Here is a 25,557-nt window from a genome sequence, read left to right as displayed (position 1 = left end):
AGTTTATCATCTTGTCGAACGTCTATCTAGGCTGTCTCGAGGGTTGCAGCCAGGCCTCAATGTCAACTGGATCTATTTACCCGACTAGCGGGATGCAATCGATCATAAACTATTAACACGGCGACATCATCTGGGTATAGCTGCATTAATATCTTACCAGACTCCATCAATCTTGGCTAAAGAGAGAGACACGCAACAGCCCAACGTCTCTTGAAAGGTATCATCCCATCTTCACGATGATCATCCCCAATCTGGAGGTAGTATATCCTACAAACATCACTATCGCACCACCAGGATGGCGGCCAAAAGTAGAGTGAGTAGAGATCTTGATCTTGACGGGTCTCGAGCCTTGTCCAACGTGACATAGCATCATCTGCATCCACGATTTGGGTGGGTCTCCCAAGGAGACATGGCACCACGATGAGTCTGGCAAGACCTGGATATCAGATCCCGACTTTCTTGGAAGCTTCAACGATTCGGTACGAATATGGGGCGTATGGATACAATTCTGAGCCTGCGGCCAACATGACGCCTGCCAGCATTGCACTTCATGCCGACGACCTTCTGGCATCCATGATGAATGGATATAGGGAGTAAGGTGTACGTATAGATGTTCCACGCCAGTCAATCCTGGATCCTCATTTCTCTGGTTCTAGGGTGGCCCTACTATATTCATAGCCCACGGACTTGGAGGAATCATAGTCAAGAAGGTAAGCTCAGAAGATCCTATCACATCTTTCACATCTGATGTAACTTCTGGTCAGGCAGTTGAGCTGTACACATACTTTCTGGAGCACTTTGTCATCAAGGACCTCGCAGCGGGCATCATCTTCTTGGGCACTGTCCATCATCAAACCGATTCCGAAGGTGTTTTTAAGGCAGTGAAGGCAACAGTGACGGCCGGTTTAACGAAGGACTCAACGGATCCGCCAATGGATGAGATAAGGCAGTTTTCAGAAACTGTTAGGGAAGTCAACAACAAGTTGCCAACAAGACTATGCCCCGTTTCCTGATCCTTAACTGCCTTGCCAAGCGTTCAATCAAGCTTACCGCCGATGACGGTACATCTTCCAGAAAGCGAGTGCGTAAATTGTCGACTAGCTTCGCGTTGGTACTGTTGCTGACGAGTAGGCCCGATCGTTTCCGGGAGATGCGGTGAGCTGAACTCTGGCAACGTCAAGAATGTGTTTTTGGACTGCAATCATTTCGAGTTGACACGGATTCCTTCGCCATCAAGCCAGGCCCATAGGATTTTGACCGAGAACATTGATGACATGACACAAAGCATCTTGGCACAAGATAAGAGAAGGGTCATTTTCTCGTCACCACCGCCAGAGCCACTGAACACGGCCGGTCCGTTGCCACCATCGGCGCCGGGTCATGGTGGGTGCACTCATATGGAGGAGGGTGATTTAATTAGAAAGCACGAAGCTAACCCATTGTACCGTAGAAAAGCTTGGAAGGTCGTCACATATGCCTAAAGGTGGGATCATTCCTGGCCCACCGCAGCGGGTCATAGACACGGAGTCATTCAAGCTGTGGGCGAGGAAAAGAGATGCTGGTGAGTTCTCACTCAACTATCCTAAACTAGCCTGGGTTCTAAGGGTAGTTGCATAAAACGGAGCGAAGTATCGAGAAACACTTCTTGAAAAACTCGGCACATGGGACCAAACACATCTCGGCCATGATATCTATCCTATACCCGGAACATGCACCTGGATAAAATCAGACCCGACTTTCAGGGACTGGCTGAAGTCAAACAGAACCGATGATACGTACGTCTTTGGAGGATCCAGATGTGGCAAGACGTATCTGGAAAAGTTTATTGCCAACTACTTGATTGGGGATCGCCCTCGACCATCTCCAATATATGGTAACGTGGTGCTTTCGTTCTTTTGCAACGTGAGTGCAACGGGGAACAAACAACATCCAATTTTGGAGTACTTCATCAAATCACTCTTGATGTCTACCGTTTGGTTCGATTCATTATCCTCCCAGTTTTGATATCTCCAAGAAGATCGCGAAAAGCTTGATCTCGCTTCACTCTTCGAAATCCTACGCCAGTTCATGACAAGGCATCAACCGACCATGGGGCCTCCAAGAACAACAGCAGTCTTCTTGATCATAGACGGACTTCAGGACTGCGATATTATATATGTTCGAAATTTTTTGCATCTGGTTGGCAGCCTCGTCGACAGCCCTCCCTTTCGAGGACCACCGCCTCCGGGGCCGGTTGGCCCAGCCCAACACTTTGCTCGAGAAACCGTCAGGTTTAAGTTCTTGTTTACGCATTCTCCAAACGAAATATTCTCTCTGGCATCTTCTCGGGCAGTCAGAATCAGAATGACTGACGTAGATGTAGAAGAGAACATCAGCAAGTTCATCGATGTGGAGGCGGAAACAATCTTCAAGGCCAAGAAGCTTAAACAGTCTCCTGAAGAAATATGCTCATGGATAAAAGGCAAATCAGGAAACTTTTTCTTCTTTGCAAAATTCTTCCTGCAAAACTTCGTTGCGACGGTGGAGGATGCGGATGCCTGCAAATACTCCATGACCACAATACTGCTCCCATGCCTGGAACTGCTTAGACAGTACTACGGCTACGAACTCCTTCCGATGTTCCAGAACATCGACAATCAGAACTATCTTCTTTCGATACTACAGATTGTCATCAATTCCAAGTCATCAACCAGTACGGAAGAGATAACAGACGCTATCGCCTGCTTTCACGACGATTCTCGTTTGAGGCGTCTTGACATTCGCAGTGTTCTCCAGCAAAAATGCCCACGGCTTATCCATGTTGACGACAATTCCGAACTCCATATCACACACCAATCGTTCTGTTCCCACTTCATGTGTTACATAAACAAAGAACAACAACACGCTAATATGGCTTTTCTATGCCTAAAGTATCTTTCGCAGCCCATCTTTGGACGCGATTGTAATGATTCACCAACGGAGCTACCTAGGCATCACCCGTTCTATAATTATGCGGCACGTTGGTGGGAAGATCATTTCCGTCTCTCGGACAGAGAGGGAACGAAGCTGTTGTCCCAGCTTGGCTATTTCATCACCTCCCCATGCTACAATGCCTGGTCCTCACACCGGTCTTGGAATATTGCGATAAATCAATGGGCTCGCAAAACTCCAATGTACAATGCGATTATGTCGAATCCCTGGATTCCCCCGGCTATCACTCTCACAAAGGCCAATGCCGGCCATCTCACTAGCGAGCTTCAGGCAACTTACGGCATGGTTGAACCTAAGTCTAGGTCATGGAAAGACAATTCATCAATACTAGTCGCGAAATTTATGCACAGGTTTGATGTATTTCACGGCTTGAACAGACTGCTTGAGAACGCTCATCCCGAGCCGGACTTTTCTGTACGAGATGCGGCCGGCCACACACCTCTGATGGCGGCAGCGATGGTGCCAGACGGCTTGCCTGACATGATTAAATTTTTCCTTCGAAAGACTCAGGATGTCAATGAACGAAGCTTCGTCCACGGGGATCCAGCACTCTTGCTTCTCTGCAGGTTTCTGGACCTGCGTCATGACTTTCTCTTCGGTGATATGCTCTCCCTATTCCTCGCCGCGGGGGCAGACCCCAACATATCTGGGCTCGACGGAAATACATGTCTTTTGGAGGCATGCGAAAGGAATTCGGTAACAATGATATAACTATTGCTCGGCGCCGGCGCAAGCCCCAATGCTTCGACTATTGACGGAAACACCCCGCTTCGCGAAGCATTGATGAACTCAAATGTAGCAATCGTCAAAAGGCTGATCGGACGCGATGTTGACTTGGATATGAAGTTTCCCTGGCCGAGTGACCAGACGCCTCTGACATTTGTCATCATCAAACACAACTTTAACCTTTTCAAGCTGCTTTTAGACACATTGGACGACATCAATCAACTGGATGGCGCGGGATTCGCAGCCATACATATATTAACAGCACCGGACTATATCGAGTGGCTTCCTCACCTTCTAAAAAGACCTGATGTAGATCTCGACCTTCTCTCGAACGGGTTGGAAGACGATCGCAAAAGAGCCCTACGCCGGACCCCGCTAGGCTTCGCAATCTTCCATGACAATTTCAAAGCTGTTGAGATGCTTCTCGAAGCAGGTGCCAATCCTTGTCGCTGCCCGGGAACAACCGATGATACCCCAGTCTACATGGCCGTGAAGGTTGCTAGGACAACAAATTATAAAAATAGGTGAGTGAGCCATGATTTGAAACATGTCGCAATGTCTGTGAAGACTATCACATGTTTGTGTAGAAGACCCTAGGCTGAATTTATGACAGCAAGCATGACAAGAGCAAGTTCGACAAGAATGGCAACGTCGATATTTTGGAGTTGCTATTATCGTACCAATCCCCTATCAATACGTTGTTGAACCACAAGTCAAAGGAGTACGCAAAGTCACCGTTGAGATTGGCGGTGCACTTGGGGGACCAGAACATGGTCGAGCTTCTCCTACGACACGGGGCTGACCCCACACTGGAAGAAGCCTACGGACTTCTTGGTCCTCTAGATGCTGCTATTGTTCACGGCGATGAAGACATCACTATCATATTGGTCAAGACTCTTCTTGACAACGAATTGCCCCCCAGCATCAACTACCTGCCGGAAGACAATAACCATGCCGATCATGTACTCAGTGCAGCGAGTGAGCTGAAACCGGCGCTGGTCCAGCTTTTACTTGACTACGGCGCTGACATGAAGTGATTTTTGCCACCGCCTCCACGTTGTAATTCAACGCCACTGATTTGTGCGGTGAGAGAAAACAATGTCGATATTTGCAAGGTGCTCGTAGAGCATGAACCCGGCTTGGTCAACTGCCAGTTCGAAGAGGGACTTGTATGCGAAGCACCAATACACTTGGCCGCCAGAGAGGGACACAAGGACATAGTCCGCTATCTTCTCGACGTAGGTGCCACGCCCGATCTTCTCTCATATCATTGGCACGAAACACCGTTCTGGTCCGCATGCTACAATGGCAAACTCGAAATCCCCCAATTGCTCTACGACAAGTCTCCAAAGACCCTCGACACCACATCCTACGACGGCAGCACTCCCCTCATCGTCGTATGTGACACTGGAAACCTGCAACTGGTGAGATTTCTTCTCGAAAAGGGGGCCGACGCCAAAGCAAGGCGCTCCACAGGAGAATCGTGCGTCCATAGCGCGGTGTCGAAGGACAACGGCGCTGCGCACAAAATCGTCGACCTGCTGATTCAACACGGGCTCGGTATCGACGACGTTGTCAGCGCGATCGGCTTCACCGTCCTCGGCGAGGCTTGCAGAGTTGGCGATGCCCAAACTGTCTGGATGTTGCTCGAGAAAGGAGCAGATCCGTCCAAGGGGCAAAAGCCGCCCGGAAACACGTCCGGGGCCTGGCGGTCTGCTTTGCATGTTGCGGCTATTGGTGGACAACCCAAGATCGTCGAAATCTTGCTTCAAAGTCCTCAGCTGTTCTCGTTTGTCGAAAATGTCGATTATTACGGGGACAACGTCTTGCATTTGGGTTCCCCAGGATCTTCCGCCAAAGCCTACGAGATCACAGACAAGATATATAGAGCCTGTCAGAGGCTCGAGTCAGAAACGGGAATCGACCACTTCCCGGCAATGCTTGCCGTCGAGACCCGTGGTTTGCACACGCTTATAGACATTGCAATGGGAAGCCTCCACAAGCGCTTAAGTGACGAAGCTCTGGCAAAGACTGACGAAATCATCCGTCAGTACGTCGAAGAGCTGACCACGGGGGACCAGAGAACCGTTTTCCACCCCAAACACCTCATGAGCGATCTCTCTTTTCTTCTCCTACAACGAGACGGATACGATCAGCAAGCCGTTAGGCTACTACAGACTTTGACCATTGATGTGTCAATTAAAGAGCTGAAGGATCGTTTCATTGATACGGCGGCATGGACGATATGCTGCGAAGTCTGCGACGGCCCCGGCGGCCCCAACGAAGACGACGACGACGATGAGAAAGAGGTCATTTGTTTCTGCCGGTTCTGCCGCCTCATCGTTTGCCAAAGTTGTGTTGATAAGACTGAACGAGGCCATGGGATTGTCCCTATTCCCATGGTGAAAGATAGGAGGATGATGGATTTCAATTCCGAAGAGATCAATCGGGTTCTTAATATCCTGAAAAATTATTTCGTCATCCGGAAGAAGCCTGTGCTCGATATCAGTGCTTCGGCTGCTTCTTTCAAGGCGGACGCCAATTCTGACAATACGACACTCTCACTAGCTTCACTTCATGCTTTCGGATACCTCGAGTTCCGACGCCGAGCCTGGAGTCCATACTTGCCTCTAGCTGGAGTAGTATACAAAAGAATCAAGCCATGGGAGGCAGTAATCGAGGTTCCCAGACGAGACTTCCAGGAATGGATGTGGCACACAGAGACATTTTCATTCAGATTGCGTAACGAGATTTACTATTTCCTGGAATCTGGGAAACGAATGGCGTATAGTGACTTGGAGGCTATTCAAAGGGAGCAGGTCATTAGAGATGTTTCAGGATTGTTTACTCGGCAAGGGAGGTCTCAAATTGATGAGCGGGTTCCGACTCGGGCTAGAGGCCAAAGACAGACGAAGGAGTTTGACAGTCATTGAAATCAGGTGTGCTCTAGAGGGAGGTCCTGGTTTTGAATGGTTCAGAAAGCTACGGCAAATAACAGAGAGTGAATATAAAATTGAACTAGTTGTGCGCACCTGTCGCCGCTCCTCGTATCAAGTCAAACCTCTCAACACCCAGATACGCGAGCAGATTCTGTAGCTCGGCGATGAAAAGCTCAACTGTCCAAAAGTCTTCGTCGCCAATCTTAGAGGGGAAACGGGTAGATCCGCCGCAGCCTATCTGGTCGTAAAGAATGACGGGATTCTGAGTGAGGGCATGGTAGCGACTGAAGAGTGGGGTGAGGTATACATGCGGTATACCGGGGCCACCATGAAGAACGACGATGGGAGTGGCCGAGGAGGAAAGGCCACCCAGGACGCGATAGTATGTTTCGGAGTGACAGGATGGTGGAATCGAGGGGTGTGAAAACGGTACTTTGCCTTCTTTTGCCTCGAGAATAGTCATATTGGCCTGGTATCAGAGAAGCTGTAATGAGAAGCAATTCAATATGACAAACGATGCTGACAATGCTGACAGGAAATGAGTTACTGGAGTCAGGTTCGTCACCCCATGTGACAAGTCAGCTGACTTGTATCAAGCATTTCAATCAATCTTATTAGACGTGGTTTGAATTTGCTACCAGCAACACAGCGGCAATAAATCAATAATAGTGAGTTCTTCTAAGTAGAGAATAAAACCTATACACTGTTGTTAGAGGCAGGGATAGTATTAAGTAAAGGAGTTAGTAATAGGCGTAGTTAGGGTTTAATTATAATAATTATTCTAATATACCTCCTCTAACCCCTATCTTCTATAGAGTTTTCCCCTTTTATTATTCCTTTAGTAACTAGTTTATTTAGTCCTAGTCTTACTTTAGTGCCCCCCTAAGGCCCTGCTTTAGGCACTTAATATAATCCCCCCCCTCTAAGGTCCTACCCTTAGGACCTTAAGTAGGCTATCTACTAGTAGCCTCCCTATTAGCTACTTAGACTATTTAATAGCTAAGCCTTACGCCTAACTCCTAATCTCTTAGGGCCTTAAGCTAGCTACCTGCTAGTAGTCTTCTTATTAGCTGCTTAGACTATCTAATAGCTAAGCCTTACGCTTTATACTTATCCTTTAGTATTTTAAAAGACGTTTAAGAACACCTACTAGGCCTAGTAAGCTACTAGATAAGTAGTTATCTCTCTAGCTAACTATTTACTTTTAGCCTTACTTTTATACTATTATATTTTAGCTAGGCCTTAACTACTACCTTTTTAGTATAGTTTAGTCTTTTAGCTTAAAGTATAAGTCTTATGTTACCTTACTTAGTAAAAGACTACTTACTTTATAATAAGGACACCTTATTTACTTATAATACCTTTTAATACCTTTTATTAACTAGGCCTTATAGTATTTTTTTAAGTACTATATACTTTTTATTATTTTTATTATTATAATATCTAGCTTTTTTATTAACTATTTATTAAGCTTTAAGTTATATTACTTTTATAATAAAAAAAAATCCTTATTTTACTTTTTATAGTTAGTATTAGTAACCTTTTAGTCTTAGCTAGTTTTTCTTACTAAGGCTTATTTAGTCTTAACTTTATAAACTTAAGTTATTATTATAACTAGCTTTTTTTTTAATACTAACTTAAAATAAGTAATTTAAATTAACTTAGGTTTTTATTAATTTCTTTATTACTTATTTTTTTTTTATAATACTTTTATATTATTATTTTTTTTTATTATTACTATTACTATTACTACTTAGTAGTAATAGTAATAGTAATAGTACTAGTAATAGCACTAGTACTACTAGCTTTTTTACTACTACTATTATATTTACTACTACTTTTACTAATACTACTACTACTACTAATACTACTACTTTTACTACCCTTAAGAGCACTAAAGGCCTTACTACTACTTACTTATTACCTCTTTAGTCTATTAACTTTTTAAATAAAAAAAATAAAAATAACTATACTATAGTTTATTTTATTTTATATTACTACTACCTTTAGGCTATATTTATTTAGTATATAAATATAGCTAACACTAAGGCTAAGTTTTTTTACTACCTTAAGACTACTAGTAAGTATTTAACACCTTAGTACTTTTTAAAGGCCTTTTTTTACTTATATTTTAGTCCTAATTATACTATTAGCTACTAGTAATAAGTACTTTTAGTATACTAAAATATATAGTAAAAAGTATATTTATATAAGTATTTTTATATTATTATCCTTTTTTTACTAGTAAGAAGTACTTTAGTAACCTCTTACTAACCCCTTATAAGCTACTTATACTATAACCTTTACTACTTTTACCCTTAAGAATATTTTTAAGGCCTTTTATTATAATAGTACTATATATACTAACTACTACTACTATAAAGTATATCTTTTTTAGTACTTTATAACTACCTCCTAACTAACTTCTTATATAAAAAGAGGTTACTACTACTTAGACTATAGTTAAAAAAGCCTTTTAAAAAAAAGTAAATACTACTAAGGCCCCTAACGCTAAGTATAAGGCTAAGGCTAAGGAGGAGAAGTAGCTTTTTTATAGCTATAAGGTTATAGCCCTTAAGGCCTCTACTATTACTACTACCTCCCTAGCTAAGTTAGCTAAAGTAGCTACTATAGCGCTTTAGTGCTAGAACGTACTTCTTAAAGAGTAGACTAAGGCTATTAAGGCTTAAGGTGCCTTTTTCTTTAAGTAGGCTACTACTTACTCTTAGGTTATATATTATTTCTCCCTTTAGTAACCCCTTATTACTTCTTAGTTACTAACTTTTATTTTAGTACTTTACTAACCTTAACTTTTAGTTTAAAGGTAATATAGCCTTTAGTATACTTAGTAAAATTAAGGATAAAAAAGAGGAGTAGGCACTACTACCCTCTTAGTGCTTCCCCCCTTAGGCCCTTTTTTAGTTTTATTTTCTTTTTTCTAGCTATTATAGCTTTAAATACCTAGCCTTTAGGCTATATACTTTCTAGCCTTAGTACTAAAGAATAATTAAAAAAATCTAGCTTTTTAAGCTAAATACTTACTTTTACTTAGTGTTTTTTTTATACCTCTTTAGTAACCTCTTACTTATAGTCTTACTATAAATCTTTAGATATATTTCTTTATAGCTTTTATAAATTTTCTTTTTTATTATATTTTTTTTATTTAATAAGATACTACTTATTTTACTATAGTCTTTTATATACTACTATTTAGTCTACCTTATATATATTTTTTTCTTTTTTTTTAATTTAAATAAGCTAAGGCTTTACTAGTGCTCTCTTAAACTTCTTTAGCTAAGATAGTAAGAATATATTATAAATATAATACTTTATCTTTATATCTAGCTTATAGGCTTTCTTACTAGTAACTACTTATATTATTATAAAGGGTTTAAGATACTTATTTACTAGCTTTTTTAATAGTTATTTTTACTTAATAAATTTAGCTAATAATAAGACTTTCTCTCTTACTTTAAACTTAATATTTTTTTTTTTTAGTTATACTACTTCTTATAAGTCTAGCTTATAGACTTTAGTATACTAATAATAGTAGCCCTCTAGCTTCTTAGCTCCTTAACTTTTCTATAGGCTATAAGGACCTTTACTAGTTTCTATCTTATTAGTTTTATATTATAGGGGTTTTATAAGGCGTAACTTATAAGGGCTTCTACTAGTAATACCTTAGTTACTTTATATTATACCTTATTATAAATAAATTCTACTATTAGAAGCTATTTAACTTAATTATTTTACTTTATATTATAAAAGGCTTATAAGAAGTGTTTTATATTTTAATTTTATTACTTTATCTATTTATCTATTTAGGGGTAGTAAGTAGTACTAAGTTTTTACTTAATAGCTAGCTAGTAGTATACTATTACCTAGAAATAGCTAGTAAATAAGAATTTTCTATTTAATATTATTACTATAAAGATACTAAATCTTAAGAACACCTTATTTACTAAGAGGGTTACTAATTAGTCTACTATAATAGTTTTTTAGGTAAGTAAGTAAATAGTATACTTTATAAGCTTATTTACTACTACTAGAATACTATTATACGCCTTACTATTAAAGCCTTTTAACTTTAGTAGCTTTATAATAAAGTCTATAGTTATATATTTTTATAGCTAGCTAAGTACTAGTAAGGGTACTAGCTTCTTATATAGTAAGTAGTACTTTAGTTTAGTTTACTAGTATATTATATAAGTCTTTATTTACTTCTTAACGTTTTTTTTTATTAACTTTTAGAAATATATTTATTTAATATATTTAAGTATATAGTTTACTTTTAGGTAACCTCTAGCTAGCTTATTATAAAATACTACTAGTAACTTTATCCTTACTATATACTTATTAAAATAAATAGTCTTTTATTATACTATAGTGCTTTATTTTTTCTTTTTATTTATTAACTACCTAGTTATTACTACCTTTTTAATTAAGCTTACTTATTTATTAGTTATACTATAATAATTTTATCTTTTAAGTTAGTAGTAAGTTATCTTTAGTCTAGTAACCTAAGACCTAGTAACTTATTACGTCTAAACGTTATAACTTATTTCCTAAATTTACTAAAGAAATTTACTAAGAACGCGCTATATACTTCCCTCTCCTCCTCCTTAGTAGGCTAGTAGTCTAGCTATTATAAAAGCCTATCTACTATATTATCCTTTTTAAGCTAGTACTTAATCTTAAAGTTAAATAATAATAGATCTTATACTAGCTAGGCCTAGTAACTATTAAGTTAGGGCTTAGTAGCTAGGTAGTAGTGCCTTAAATAGTTTATTAAGAACACTATTTAATATTATATATATAGTAAGTAGTATTTTTAGTAAATTACTACCTTATAGATTATAAGTAGTTCTACTTTTAGTGCCTTATAATAAAGTTCTACTTCTTATAGCTTTTATAATATAAAGGCTACTAGGTGCTATACTCCCTTATAAAGCTAGTATATTACTATACTAATTATAAAGTTAGATATATTTATCTTAACCTATATAAGTAATTTAAGGTTAAAATACTAAAGGATTAAGGCCTAAGTAAATAAGGCATAAAGCTTATAAAAAGCCTCTTTTACCTCTTATATTATTATTTACTTTCTTACTACCTTAGATATTAGCTTATCTATTAAAGGTATATATACCTTAAAGTAGTTTTTAATAAATTACTAATAAAATCTTATAAACCTTAGGAAAACCTAGATCTCCCTAACGCTAGTAAGGAGTAGCTACTTTACTATTACCTATACTTACTTATACTTTATAGTAATCCTTTTATTAGACACTATAAAACCTAGGAACCTAATAGACTAGGTGTAAAAAATATACTTCTTAAGGTTTATATATAGCCCTATAGCGTCTAACTAGCTTAGTACTTACTTAACTACTTCTATATAACTTTCTTTATTTTTTATAAAGATTAAGATATTATTTAAGTAGATAATATATATAATATCTACTAGCTTAGTAAAGATATTATTAATATATACTTAGAATATTACTAGCATATTAACTAGCCTAAATAGTATAATATAATATTTAAAGTATTTATAATAAGTATAAAAGGCTATCTTCTATTTATTACTTACCTTAATTTTTACCTAGTAATATATATCCTTTAAGTCTAGCTTTATATACTACTTTACTTTTACTAAATAGTTAAGGATCTTACTAATAAGGGGTAGTAGTATATAATTCTTAATAGTTACTTTATTAAGCCCCCTATAGTCTATATAAAAATATAGCTTACCTTTTTTTTTAGGAATAAAGAGGATTAGTACCCCTACTAGGCTTATAAAGTGTTTAATTTAGCCTTTCTTAAGTAACTTATTAATATATATCCTTAATTCTTTTAGTTTTTTCTTAGCTAATAAGTAAATAAGGCTAAATAGCGCTTTTACCTTTAGCTCTAAATTAATTATATATAAGTAGCCTTTATTAGCTACTAGCTAGGCTCCTAGGCCTATATTAAATATATATACTTATTCCTTATAGGCCTTTAGTAAGGTAGCCTTTATTTCTTTATCTTATTTAGCCTCTACCTCTTCTCTTTAGTTATAATAAGGTATCTTTAGTGCTCTCTTATCCCCTTTATATTATAGGTAGTAAATTATTAGTTAATAAGCTAAAATAGCCCTTAACTTTTTATATACCTTTTTAATTTCTTACTTATTTTAAATAAGTTAGAGGTAGTTTTTTTTTAGTAAGTATATCTAACTAATTATTATTTACTTTATATTTAGTTATACTACTTATTTTTAAGAGATCCTTAGGATAGTATTATACTTAGCTATATTACTAACTTAGAAGGTATAGCTTTACGTCCTTAAGACCCTTATATTATTTATAACTTTTATTACTACTTTTTTTATTTTATAGTCTAAGGCCTTACCTCTTTATATACCTTAAAGCATTAGGCCCCTCTAGCTTACCTCTACTAGTACCTCTATATATAATATCCTTTAGTGTAGTATATTCTTATTTATACTAAGATTAATTAGCACTTTCCCTTTTTTTTATATACTACTTATTTTAGTATAAAAATTTATCTTAAAGTAGTAGTATAGTCCTTTATTTTAAGGGAGCTTAATACTATTAACTCTTATTAGCACTAAGGCGTATTATCTCCTTAAGTGTTATAGTTATTTATACTTATAGTACTTCTCCTTACTATACCTAGCTAACTAGTGCCTAGGCTTCTTATAGTTATAATAAATAGGTAGTCCTTAGGTTTTTTCTAGCTAAGGTGTTATACCTTTTTTTTTTTTTAACCCTTAGCTTTAATATAAGTATACTTACTAGTATTATAGCTATTAGTATTAAGTATATACTAATAGCTTTAGTTAAAGGGGTATTTATAGTTATTAGTTATACTACTACCCCTTAGTAGCTTTTTTTTTTTAACTTTACTTTAGCTATCCTCTTAATACTTTTTTTATATAGGTCTTAGTAAGTGTTTTTACTTTTTTTACTATATTATTTAACTTCTAGTAGGTAGCTAGTAGCCCCTTAGTAAGTATATAAGTCCTTAGGTCTAAAAGCACCTAGTTTAAAATATAAACTACTTACTACTTTTTTATTTAAAAGTTAAAGTACTTCTTCTTAACTATTTTATACTTATTAATAAATTATTAGTATAACTAGCTTAAGGCTTATTATATAGTATTTAGCTTTATAGTAGTACTAAAAGCCTATATATTATTATTAGTAATATTTACTTTTAGTTAGTTTTTTATAACTTCTTAAAGCACTTTACTAATCTTACTTTTATAATAAAAACCTATATACTTTTTTTATTTATATACTAAGTTACTTTTTAGTATAATATTAGTATATTTTACTTTATTATTATTAGTTATAAACTTATTTTTTATTATATTAAAACGTATTTCTAACTAAAATAAAAATTCTTATAGTTTATTTTAGCTTCTTTTTTTATACCTTAAAGTAAGTAATCCTTTTAAGAGTATATTAGTATAAAGTTACTTAGTCTTTAGTTAGAGATTAGTAGTTATTTTTATCTCCTCTTATATATCTTTTATAAATATACTACTTTAAAAAGCCTTAATTTAATTAATTATCTTTTTTTTTTTACTTTTTTTACTTTTTCCTCTAGAAAAGCCCTTAGCTCTTCTTCTAATAGCTTACTTAAGTTAATAGTATACTACTTATCTACTAGTATAAACTTAGTTATATTAGGCGTTAGTTATTTTATTATAGTACTCTTTTATTACTAGGCTATAGTTTAGGATCTAGTAGGCACTATTACTACTTTAGTAGTTAATATACCTAAAGATAAAAAGATATTAAAATATATTAGAAGTAAGGATAGTATTAAGTAAAGGAGTTAGTAATAGGTATAGTTAGGGTTTAATTATAATAATTATTTTAATATGCCTCCTTTAACCTTTATCTTTTATAGAGTTTTCCTTTTTTATTATTCCTTTAGTGACTAGTTTATCTAGTCCTGGTCCTACTCTGGTGCCCCCCTGGGGCCCCGCTCCGGGCACCCGACAACTGTGTAGAAGAGTTGATGACTGGGGCCCACCCATCAAAGTGCCAGGTTGTACTTTTCAGAAGTCTTATATTTAAAGGGAGCACGCGTGACGCAATATTCTGCGGGTTGGCTGGAGTCGGGTTCATTGATTGCCAACTTTCAAAATTCCCATCATGTACCATATACGTTTGTTCCAAGCCAAACTATCACAATATTCCATTGGAACTGGACAGAACTGAAAACTCCGCCGCAATCAGCTCATCCGGCAAACTAGCATGTGTCACTTTTTGGTATGGGAAAACAACAGGTGCAACGGCTGTGGTGAGTGCTTCGACCGCAAGCTAACATCTTGGAAATATGTAAAGTTAAGGACCAACCAGCCAGCCAAATTTCTAATGCCAGGGATGCCTTCTTGCCGAAATGTCGTGAGATAAACCTAACTTCTCGGCCGAGGATGACGAATATTACAACGACGATCCAGAAAATTGAGATTATGACGGGGCCAAGGTTGACAAAGATCATTCCGATGATTGGTGATGCGATGGCTTTGATACAGACAGTGAAATTGGCGTTCCAAGGAGGATGAGGATGTCGAAGAGTAAAATCAAAAGTCCAGGCTGGAACAAAGCTAGCAGTTAGTTGGAAAACGAACGCAGGAGCCGGGGAAGCAGAATAACCTTATTCAACTAGATACAGAACACAAACAATGGAAGGTGGTCAGCTCGTATGTTTGACGAACATTACAAGTTGATTGTCTTGATCCTCGACTGCTGGATCAGTTTGTAATATCGAACAACTTGCAAGCCCTAGTATCAGTGACTTCGATCATCTGAGCTCAAAGGCTGAGTGTATTAGAGAAGAAGCATGGGCGCTTTTGTTCAAATAGTCATATTGTTTCCTGAAGATTGGAGAGTATCTGTTATGAATTGAATTGTCTTGGGTGGCACGTTCATTAACTGAAAGACGCGACCCAGGAACGCCATTGTCTTTACATCTAGCTTACTGAAATATTCACATAGCCAGCCATTTGTGTCTTTGTCTATATGAATGAAAGGGAATCTACTGGATAATACGACGAACAAAGTAAGGGCACATTCTTGCAAGATCTGTAGTCGTTGAAAATCTACAAAAGAAGACCGATCGCATCACTCAAGCTTATTTCCAGTCATCATCGAAAGCTCATTCACTCATCCCCCTTTGTTTATAACCTAAATTACTGCACATTTCCTGTCGAGTAATCGTTCAAGCTCTCTTACAACAAGCAGAATGGGCTCCAAGAATATTGACAAACAGCCTCTCCTCGCTAAGCAGCCTTCCGCGGCCATTTCAGCAAGCCGTTCCAAGGCTCCGAGCACAACCAATCATCTGAAGAGCTTCAAGCTTGGAAGCGAGCATGACAGCGCTCTCCAGGATACTTCTGAGGACCCAGAGATCAACAATACCGTGGAGGATGACAACTTAGCTGACATGAGCTACGAAGAGCTCGAAAGTCTAGAGCACCGAATTTTCAAGAGAATGTACGCGGATCGCAACAACAGGATCATAGAGATTTTCTTCTCTCGCTGGGGCAACAAAATTCAGGGCAATAGGTCCAAGAAAGCTCGCCGGCAGGCTAAGCATCTCCGTGCGTCGCGGGAGGAGAAGATGAAGATGGTCCCACAGGAATTGCAAAGTCCACTGTTTCAGGAAGAGATGTGAAGAGTACATAGGAGTACGACAGTATAATTAAGCAACGGTGCTTGGTAAAATGGTTGCGGAAAACACAACAATTATCTTTTTTGCACCCTCCATGTGATGACCAATAGGAAAACGTTCATATCCTGAATCAACGATATACATATGGCTGCAGATCATAAGGATATTTCACCCATGCCATCTCCGCGAACCCCCTTGCGCCTCCTGACTGGTTGAGCCCACCACGAAAGTATGGGCCCCGTTATTGCCAAGTTAGCGCTCAGTTGGAAGACCGCTTGATGTTTTGTTTGTGCAGGGCTTTAACTTCCTCATCCAAGCCAGGGATTGGACCTTGAAACGGGATATTTGGCGCAACCTCGTTGATTGGAAGTGGCTTGACCTTGGCCCCTCTCTCAACACCGAACTCTTTCAGCCAAGCCGAGAATTGCGCGCTTGAAGAAACAAAGACAATGGGGCCCAGGCCAACCCAAGCATGGGCAGCTGCGCACATCGGGCAATGTTCGCCCGAGGTGTAGACTGAAGCCTTTGCCCGCTCCTCCGCACTCAGGTTCAGCTGCGCCCAGTGGGCAAGGGTGAACTCGGGGTGGAGAGTGCCGTCGCGTCTTCCATCTCCGGACTCGCCCGTGTTGACGCGGTTGCGGTCTTCTCTGATTATGCTGCCGTTTGCGCCGACAAGGACAGAGCCGAATGGGTCATCGCCTGCATCGAGAGCTTCCTTTGCGAGCTCGATGCAGCGTCGGAGGATCTTGGGGTCTGGATCAGAGGGCATTGTGCAGCTTCAGGCTTGGTACAGGGAAAAGTTGGAATCAGTTTGTGTCGATGCCGTGTGATCTCCAATCCGTAGAAAGGAGGGGATGGCAAGCTGATGTAAGAAGTAAGAAGTGGTGATGCAGGAGAAACTTGGAGTCATTATCTGGCGGGGCGCGGAGGAACATTGTCCCAGATAAGAAAAATTGCCCTCAGAATTCTTTCCAGTTTGTGCAGTTTTGACTCTCTTGAATCGGACTTTGGGAGGTATACGATAACAATATGAAATGATGCAACGATATCGGTGCCTGTCATCCTCGCGCTTCTGCAATAAAAGCTCACTAAATCGATGCATCCAAAGGCATTAGCATTGTGTGTAATTACTCCACCGACTCCTAATATGCTGTTCTATGCACTCTCTTCTATCTATCTGTTCTCAAAAAACAAGAACATCTTATAGAAGATATCTGTAGTCAGGGGACAAGTCCCCTAATTCGGTTTTCTCTTCTTCTGTCAACATAGACTCGCCAGCAGTTCTGTCCCTCTCTTTGTTTGCCGACCAGCAGGCGGCAGCATACGCTAAACAACATAAGACACTGACGATGGCGAAAGATATACTAATGCTGTACCCGGGAATGAACCTGGGAGCATCCTTCTTCAGGAAAGCAAAGACGGCAACAATGCCGCCAATGTTACCAAAGCCGACTTGCCAGCCACTTCCAATCGACCGCCGGTGATGACCACCAAGATTCATATTGAACCAGCAAACTAATTCAAGAGGTGCTGGTTAGCATGGCACTTCGCAACGGTGTTAATAGGGGAGGGGACGAACCAATGATGGGCATTGCCGTATAACTGCCCGAAGCCACAGCGTACAGGCCGAAGGTCTGCACAGGCGTGTTGTCATGGATGGAAATGAGAATCCCGTAGCCGACGATGGCCACACAGATCGCGGCAATGGCAAAGCCGAATCGATGCCGCGTCCTATCCGAGAAAAAAGCAAAAGTCATCGAAAGCACAAAGGCCACAACCCAAGGAGGTACGCTGTGCAGCTGCGTCTGGATGGGGCCATAACCATACGTCTGGAAGATGCCGGGTGCGAAGTAAGCGTATCCGTAAGCCGTGACGACGAGTCCGAAGTACATTAGTCCTCCCAGGATGACCTTGTAGTCCTTGAAGACTCGTCCGACATCGCGCAAAGTGATGTTGCGCTCGGCAGCAGGATTTCCCTGGTCCGCGCGCAGGCGGGCAGAGACAAAAGCCTTCTCATCTTCGGTGAGCCATTTGACGTCCTCGGGGAAATCAGGCAGGCAAAAGAACAAGAAGATGGCGACGACAGCAGTCAGGGCGCCTTCTAATATAAAGATATACCGCCAACCAGAGTAGCCGTTGATGCCGTTCATCTTGCCGATCGCCGCTGCGAGGAGACCGCCGAAGGCGCCCGCGAGGGTGGTGCTGTTGAAGAAAAACGAGTAGCGGCGCTGGGCCTCGTTGCGGCGGTACCACATCCCGATAAGGTAGAAAGCTACGGGAAATGAACAATCAGCCGTCGCACGCAGATAAAACGGAACCATTATAATGCGATTGTGAATGCGATCGCTGGGCAGAGCATACCTCCCGGGAACATGCCCGTCTCGAAAACACCCAGGAAGAAGCGCGTCGTGCACAGGCCGGCGTAGTTCTGCACGAAACCCTGGAGCAGGGTGACAAGGCCGAAGCCGAACATGTTGATGCTGAGCCAGACATGGGGCTTGAACTTCTTGAGGAGGATGTTGGAAGGGATCTCGAAGAGGACGTAAGGCACAAAGAAGACGACGAGGGCGCTGTTGTAGCGGGTGCCGGTGAGGCCCAGGTCCTCGGAGAGGCCAAAGACATTGGCGTTGGCGATGTTCACCCGGTCTATTGGAGCGCAATTCTGTCAGCATTGGTGCGATTCAAAAGTGACTCTCCCGCGACTGAGATCTGCTGTGCATCGGTTATCGGCCGTGCAGGAGACCCGTGCGAGCTTCCATCCAAGTCTCCGACTCTTCATAGAGCTGGTGAACTCTGATCGGATAACACAGGACACGGCGTGGTTTGCTGCTCGCTGGGACTGCAATGCGGCAACGGTATCACGGTGAGCGGGGGGGAAACTCACCCAGGAAGGCCAATAGGTACATGATACACAAGAACGGGATCACACGGAAGTCGATCTTGGTAATGAGCTTGGACTCGGTGGTGTGAGGGGGGCACTCGACGGGTGCATCGTCATCGTAGGCCGGGAGATTGACTTCCGTCGCATGCTCGAGGGAGCGCGGCGGCGACTCTGCCGGCTTCGTCTCCTTGTCGAACTGCATCTTGAAGGTCGTTCGAGCTCGGTACTCGTTTTCCTAGTTGTCTTTGACCTAATGCGACTAGAGGACAAGCAAAGACGCCTCGCTGAAACAGGGCCGACGAGGACTACACTGCAGGAAACAGGAGTAATGATGGAAGAAACCCGAGGATCACTAGGGTGGCATCCGGCTTATATTTCGTCTCATCGTTTCCGACCTATCCGTACTGTCACTATGACTGCTGTCCTTATTGTTAACAAGGTTTACTTGCCCTTTTTTTTTTCTTTTTTTTTTTTTTTTCCTTTTTGCGCCCGACCTCGGCGCGACGACTCACAGCCAAGACAGGGTCGGTGATCCTGCCGGCTCCGCAGCTAGCTCTTACAAAGTTTGGTCTGGGCCTGTAGCTTGAAGCTTCGACTAGGGGGTTGGTTGGAAAGGGTATCGATCATCCATGGCTTGCCTACTGACCCCCCCAACCTCCCAGTCGAACCCCGCGTTTGTTGTTTTGTTTGCTTGCAGGCGGGCATCTCAATAATCGGCATGCAGGCCATTGGCTCTAGCCTAGAGCGTTGGAGCCACACGGGTTCGGGAATGCGGGAGCTTATTCATTGAGGGCAATCAAAACCGGCCTTCGACACTCGTACCCGAAGCCGCCTCTCATCCGTCTGTTGGTCAGTCGGCTGCTTGACTATTCTCCGAATTCCTTGCTACAAGTTATCAGAGGCCAGAAATCGAACTCCACGTTGGACCGTCATTCTCAAAACTGCCCCGTAATACTCTACTATTCAAAGGGTCGCGACCTCCACCCCGGCCCGGGACCGGACTTGGCTCTACTCCACAACAACCGCCGATGCAGGAACTGTGAGTAATCTTGTCGATAAATTGAATTGTTTGTTGGTGGCTCGCTGGGAGCAAATCGCTCGCCTTTCTTCTTCATACTGCTCGACAGCCGACTCCGGAGAAGGTGTGGCCAGGGCTTTTTGGACCGGTGGACGCACGCTCTGCAGGCCAGTCTTGGTACCCCGCAGATTCCAAGCTAAGCGCCGGAGATGGAGACCTTTTATAGCTTCGGTTGGTGTGTGTTCAGTGCCTCGGTTCACGTCTACTTTGCATTAGCCCGTTGATTTATTTCTTGTTCCGTTCGGCTGACAGGCCCAACTAGGAAGCAGTAATGAAGAGAAATAAGAAATCTGCTGGGGCATTTGACCTTTTTTTTATTCCCTCTCATCTTGAAAACACAAGTTACTGAATCGAAACGGGGCAAGGGTGTATGTCATGTTGCGCGTGCAGCATGCAGCATGCGCGTGCAGGGGCTAGACTAGAATATCTAAGCTCAGACGATACCCTGTTTGTTGTAACTCTGTTGACAAGACAATCACTCGTTGATAATGAGCTAGGTAATTGATGAAGTAACCCTTAAATGCAATTGGAGATACCCTTGGTCAAATCGATGTATGTGATTACATGCTGAACCATCCGCTAGCTGTGAGGATAAAAGGCGCAAGTTTGTTTTCATTTGGGGGAATATGCAATGGAGTATCCATAAAAGTGACACATTCACCAACAAAATTTGTTTAGTTTTGAATGTCAACGCGGGAAAAGGCCACTTTGTCATGATTGCCTGTGTCTATCCCGTGACTGCCGCAGGCCATCGGCTCTCTTCGGTTTTGAAGACAGGAGATACCTGAATCTGGTAATATGTGAAAAACTGCTTTTGACGAAGGGGCCAAGTTGCTTCATTAAAAGGGGTTAAGTCTCCAGTGCCCGGTTTGACGTCAACTAGGAAGACTATAGAGGCATTTGGGTTCATATTGAAGGCATCAGTGGGTTAGTCGTAAGGCGTGTGATTTGCGCAGCGGGAGTCCGGATTCTCAGTTTCAAGAATCTCCATGAGTGTATCTAGATACATTGTTTTCAGCGAGCTTTTCAGATTTCTCGAATGAGCGTCGCATTTATAGACGAACAGCAGATCGGCACCATCATCGCCAAGCCAGATATCCGCCTTAACCTCTGTGCATCCATCCACGAGAGCAGAGAACAAAGTATAAGGTCCTAGATAGTTGTCATCTAAGTTGTATCTTTAATAAAGAGTGAAAGGTGGAGGTCGCCAATACGTCATTCCGCATCGTATTTAATCGTATTCTTCGACGTAACAGAAAGATGCTACCACGTTCTTGATGTATTCGGGCTTACTGTTTTAGGAACATGGTTTGCTATCGCAGCCTCAGTCGTCTTTAAGAAGAGGACATCATGCGAACGTGCAGTTATCACGGCGACGTTAGCCCAGTTGCAAGTTTGGGGATCGAGGCCCGCGGTGTTACCAGCAAGACAAGTGAGTATAGTGTCTCTTGAGAGCTGTCAAGATCTGTAGATCCCTTAGTTGGGCTATTCACAAAGGTCTATCGCAATACTATGCGGTTATACCTTGTGGGCCTCCCACAGCGATTTAAACTCGAAAGGCAACCAGCCTAGTGACTTCGAGTGGAGAGCCTTCGACTACAGCAATTCTCGTTTGCCAACATGTGGATTTCAAGGGAACCAACCTTAGAAGAATGTCGGGTGTTTATTCACCAGCCTCCCGAAGATCAATTAGGTACAGGAGCAAACTAAGCGACATAAAAGAGTGAAACTAGAAAGAATCGGAGATAGCTGCGAATTGTTTCCAATACACACGCGAACACGGTGTTAACAAGCTTCTATGAACGCCTAGTCGCGGGGTGGAGGCCGCAAAGAGCAAACTCTGCAATTTGGGACATCATTTAAGACGGTTGAGTCAGTCGTTAATATAGCCCTTACTGTGACCAGAACCAGGGTCGGTTTGAACCTTCTCAGCATCCATTCTCTATCATACCTGCCCATGTCGGGGTTTGTCCTCACTATCTTTGCTCTCTATCTGTGTTCACTCAGTGGGCGGCAGTAACGTTCGCCGGTCCATCAACGACGACTTCATGGAAGGGTGGCCGAGTTGGTTATGGCGCCAGGTTAAGGTCAGCTTAACATCTGTTTCCTGGTGGGGCAACCCGCGCGAGTTCGAGTCTCGTCCCTTTCATCACTGCTTTCTGTTGGTGTTGATGATATGTGTGAGTTATTTATTTTTAGCTTGTCTACGTCTATTTCCGGCCACCCCCCTTCCCTGCCTCTATAACAAGTCACAAGTGTATCCGCATGTGATAAAGAGAATGGTTGTCACCGAAGGATAGAGACATTTTAGTGTAAACTAGTAAGTGTAATGCATTTCCCCCATTGGCTAGACATGCACACAGGATTGATCGTCTCAACTAAATGGCCTCTGAGCTAAAACATACCCAAATGGCTTCTGAGCTAAAACACACACCAGACCAGTGACAGATTTAGAGTTGCGGGTGAACCGATAATGCCGCACTGCGTATTCACCTACGTCAGGCGCACAAGCGTGGCAGTGCATGATCAGATTTGCGCCGATCCGGTCAGGGGACATGTTGTAAATAAACCCCTCACGGAGGCAGCCCAAGTGTGTTGCAAACAACTTGCATCATTCACCAAGCGAGGCTTGGAGCATTTTCCCTAACAGTTTCAGTTTAGTTTAGATGTCGACTTCAACCTGGCCGTCTCACCAGAACGGGATAGAGCGTGAGTTGCATCGGCTTGTGCCTGGGCGGACATTAGCGGCTGGGCAGTGGCGGCAACACGGCGAGGAGGGCATTCGAACAAAGCGATAGCGTACGAGGTTAATTCGACCATCACTTCGAGCAGGCGCTACCATCATCAAATCCCGACTTCAGATGGAAGAAGCCGAATGTCCGCGGACCCCGGACTTGATCGACTGGAGTCGCCCGCTGTCGCCCTGGGCTGATGAAAACCCGGCGACGCGTACCGGTGATGCCAATGGCGGCATGGACCCCGACTTGGAGGCGGACCGACATGTTTCTGCCAGCGCTACAGGAACCGTGAGCACGGAAGTGCCGCCGTCTGTGTATTTCACGATACATCGGTGAGTCTGGTCTACCACAGCTTTTGCTCCCACCTAAATGACACGTACTGATCGCAAACAAAACTGCAGGATTCGGCGTCTCGTACTCGCAAGTATAGGTACATGGCTCTTATATCTGTTCTCATGTCATTTTCTAACAGATCCCAGATGACCCGTACACTCTGGACCAGCTCCGTGAGCCGCGGATGAACCTACTGGTTGTAAGACCTCTTGTGGATCGTTTATATGACCCCGACGACCCTGCTGTCGGTCTGTTTCTCCGCGGATAATGCTTCTTCATCGACACCTTTGGCTGACGAGGCTACAGTCTACTGCCTCTTCGCGAACCGGATCCAATTTCTGAGGCAACACACTAGCACCGCGCGTCAGACCGTCAATGTCGCCCGCGCTACCCTATGCGAGCTTGTCGCCAGTCGCGTGCTGCGCCGATATCATGAGGATCATCCCGGTCAGATAGGCCTCCTCATTTTGGCACATATACTTGTCGAAGGGTTTGATCCCTTCCAGGGCGCACCCGAGGAGGTTGAGAGCGAGTGTCGCCAGCTGCAATGGCCCATCCAACGACGCGACGGGCATGAGAGGAAGCTCACAACCTTGGAGCTGGCAATCATTTCGGAGAGCAAACTCTTTCTGAGTTCATCGGCATGCCAGAGGTTGGTTGACGCCGTTTGGAACGGAGTGGTAACCTACACCCCTCTGTCCTTTGTCGATATCCTTCCAGATCATTACGAATACGCCTCGGTTTCTCTTTATGAACCGCACCAGGCACCGCTGCTTGACGTGGGACGTCTATTGGTCCCATGGATCCGACAGATGATAGAGCTGTTCCAGTTCATTACCCTGGTCATCTTATACATATTGACAATGGTGAACCGGAGCAGTCCCACTCTTAGTGGGTGGGAATGCGTCTTTGCCATATACACTGCGGGATGGACTCTCAATGAATTCGCAGCCATCATCGAACACGGCTGGGTTGTCCACTCTCAGACCCTGTGGTCGTTCCTCGATATTACGTTCAGCCTCATCTTTAGCTGTTACATTTTCGCACGCATTTACGATACCATGGGCTATCAAGGGGTTGTTGCCGACGGATACGGCGTGCACATTCTCTGCGTTGCCGCTCCTGTTCTTCTCACCCGCCTCGCCTTCACCCTTTTACCTGACAACATTGTCTTCATAGCCATGCATGCCATGATGAAAGACTTTACTCGTCTGACTTTCATCTCCATTTGGTGTTTCATGGGCTTTTTCCTCGCCTTGCATTGGCTGGTAGGAAGCAACGATGACACGTCCGCTGTTGCCGGGGGAAAGGCTGCCCTGACTTGGTATGAGACATGCAAATGGCTCATATGGACGTGGTTCGGACTAGACGGCACTGGCATCGACCGTTCTGACGAATTCCACCCGATTCTCGGTCCGGCACTTATGATCGCATTTGCATTCCTCGGCAACATTTTGTTTCTTACGATTCTCGTCGCGATTCTGAGCAACACGTTCTCAAAGCTGATCTCCGACGCGCCCGCCGAAATACAGTTTCGCCGCGCCGTACTAACGTTTGCGGGCGTGAAGAGCGACTCAATATTCTCATATCCACCCCCATTCAACCTCCTTGCTCTCGCGGCACTATTGCCTCTCAAGTCGATGCTGAGCCCGCGGTCCTTCCACGACGTCAATACCTCACTCATCCGCGCCCTCAACGCACCGGCGTTGATGATCATCAGCGCTCTTGAGCGGCGTCGTGTAGCACACCCGCGCCGTGCAAGGTCGCAGTCCCTTCTCAACTGGAGCTTCAGTGGTTTCAACCCACATGGAGACATCCAGGCAGTCTTCAAGGTGGAACCGCCGCCGGCTGTGGAGCGGGAGCTGGAAGAGCTAGACAACTTAAGCGACGTTGGCTTCGCGGAAAGCGAACTGGGCGACAGAGAACCATGGGACGTTGGCCGGTCAATGCCGAGACGGCGACCGGTTAGGAGGAGGCGTCCCGCAAGAATGGGATCGCCAATCAGCATTGTGTTCCCCCTGCCAAGTGTGCAGCGTGCTGGCACAAATGAGTTTGAGCCATTGTCTGGGTCACCTGTAAGGAGGCTGTGAGTAAGCCTCAACGCCAGCATCTCCAATACGAGTCTTTCAGATGCTGTGAGAAGGCGGGGATAAACTGACAATGCTGTCAGGATGCATTAGCGGACATTTGTAAGTG

The 25,557-nt window shown here is 42.7% G+C and overlaps 6 protein-coding genes and 1 non-coding gene across 7 annotated transcripts; 4 read left to right on the top strand and 3 right to left on the bottom strand.

Annotated features, from left to right (window-relative positions):
* Positions 1–2,343: 2,343 nt before the first annotated feature.
* Positions 2,344–6,330, top strand: GLRG_10776 (uncharacterized protein; the record flags this gene model as incomplete). The annotated part of the gene is made up of 5 exons (XM_008101461.1): positions 2,344–3,666; positions 3,886–4,220; positions 4,310–4,729; positions 4,787–6,038; positions 6,265–6,330. 5 exons carry the CDS (start codon positions 2,344–2,346, stop codon positions 6,328–6,330), a joined length of 3,396 nt encoding a protein of 1,131 aa, XP_008099652.1.
* A 384-nt stretch (positions 6,331–6,714) lies between these two features.
* GLRG_10775 (peptidase S33) lies at positions 6,715–7,098 on the bottom strand (the record flags this gene model as incomplete). The annotated part of the gene is made up of 1 exon (XM_008101460.1): positions 6,715–7,098. One exon carries the CDS (start codon positions 7,096–7,098, stop codon positions 6,715–6,717), a length of 384 nt encoding a protein of 127 aa, XP_008099651.1.
* Positions 7,099–15,902: 8,804 nt separating this feature from the next.
* GLRG_10774 (uncharacterized protein) lies at positions 15,903–16,334 on the top strand (the record flags this gene model as incomplete). Its single annotated transcript, XM_008101459.1, has 1 exon — positions 15,903–16,334. The coding sequence occupies one exon, from the start codon at positions 15,903–15,905 to the stop codon at positions 16,332–16,334; it is 432 nt and encodes a 143-aa protein (XP_008099650.1).
* A 256-nt stretch (positions 16,335–16,590) lies between these two features.
* GLRG_10773 (cytidine and deoxycytidylate deaminase zinc-binding region) lies at positions 16,591–17,100 on the bottom strand (the record flags this gene model as incomplete). The annotated part of the gene is made up of 1 exon (XM_008101458.1): positions 16,591–17,100. The coding sequence occupies one exon, from the start codon at positions 17,098–17,100 to the stop codon at positions 16,591–16,593; it is 510 nt and encodes a 169-aa protein (XP_008099649.1).
* Positions 17,101–17,504: 404 nt separating this feature from the next.
* Positions 17,505–19,414, bottom strand: GLRG_10772 (major facilitator superfamily transporter; the record flags this gene model as incomplete). Its single annotated transcript, XM_008101457.1, has 5 exons — positions 17,505–17,567; positions 17,680–17,846; positions 17,911–18,603; positions 18,693–18,977; positions 19,216–19,414. The coding sequence occupies 5 exons, from the start codon at positions 19,412–19,414 to the stop codon at positions 17,505–17,507; spliced, it is 1,407 nt and encodes a 468-aa protein (XP_008099648.1).
* Positions 19,415–22,340: 2,926 nt separating this feature from the next.
* On the top strand, positions 22,341–22,439 carry GLRG_13272. Its single transcript has one exon. It is a non-coding gene; the product is annotated as a tRNA-Leu (tRNA).
* Positions 22,440–23,151: 712 nt separating this feature from the next.
* Positions 23,152–25,451, top strand: GLRG_10771 (nonselective cation channel; the record flags this gene model as incomplete). Its single annotated transcript, XM_008101456.1, has 4 exons — positions 23,152–23,360; positions 23,430–23,458; positions 23,508–23,609; positions 23,668–25,451. The coding sequence occupies 4 exons, from the start codon at positions 23,152–23,154 to the stop codon at positions 25,449–25,451; spliced, it is 2,124 nt and encodes a 707-aa protein (XP_008099647.1).
* Positions 25,452–25,557: the final 106 nt, after the last annotated feature.

This window comes from Colletotrichum graminicola, assembly GCF_000149035.1.
Source record: "Colletotrichum graminicola M1.001 genomic scaffold supercont1.67, whole genome shotgun sequence".
Classification (NCBI taxonomy): Eukaryota; Fungi; Ascomycota; class Sordariomycetes; order Glomerellales; family Glomerellaceae; genus Colletotrichum; species Colletotrichum graminicola.
The sequence above is the reverse complement of the archived record's forward strand: the minus strand, read 5'-3'. Positions and strand labels throughout refer to the sequence as shown.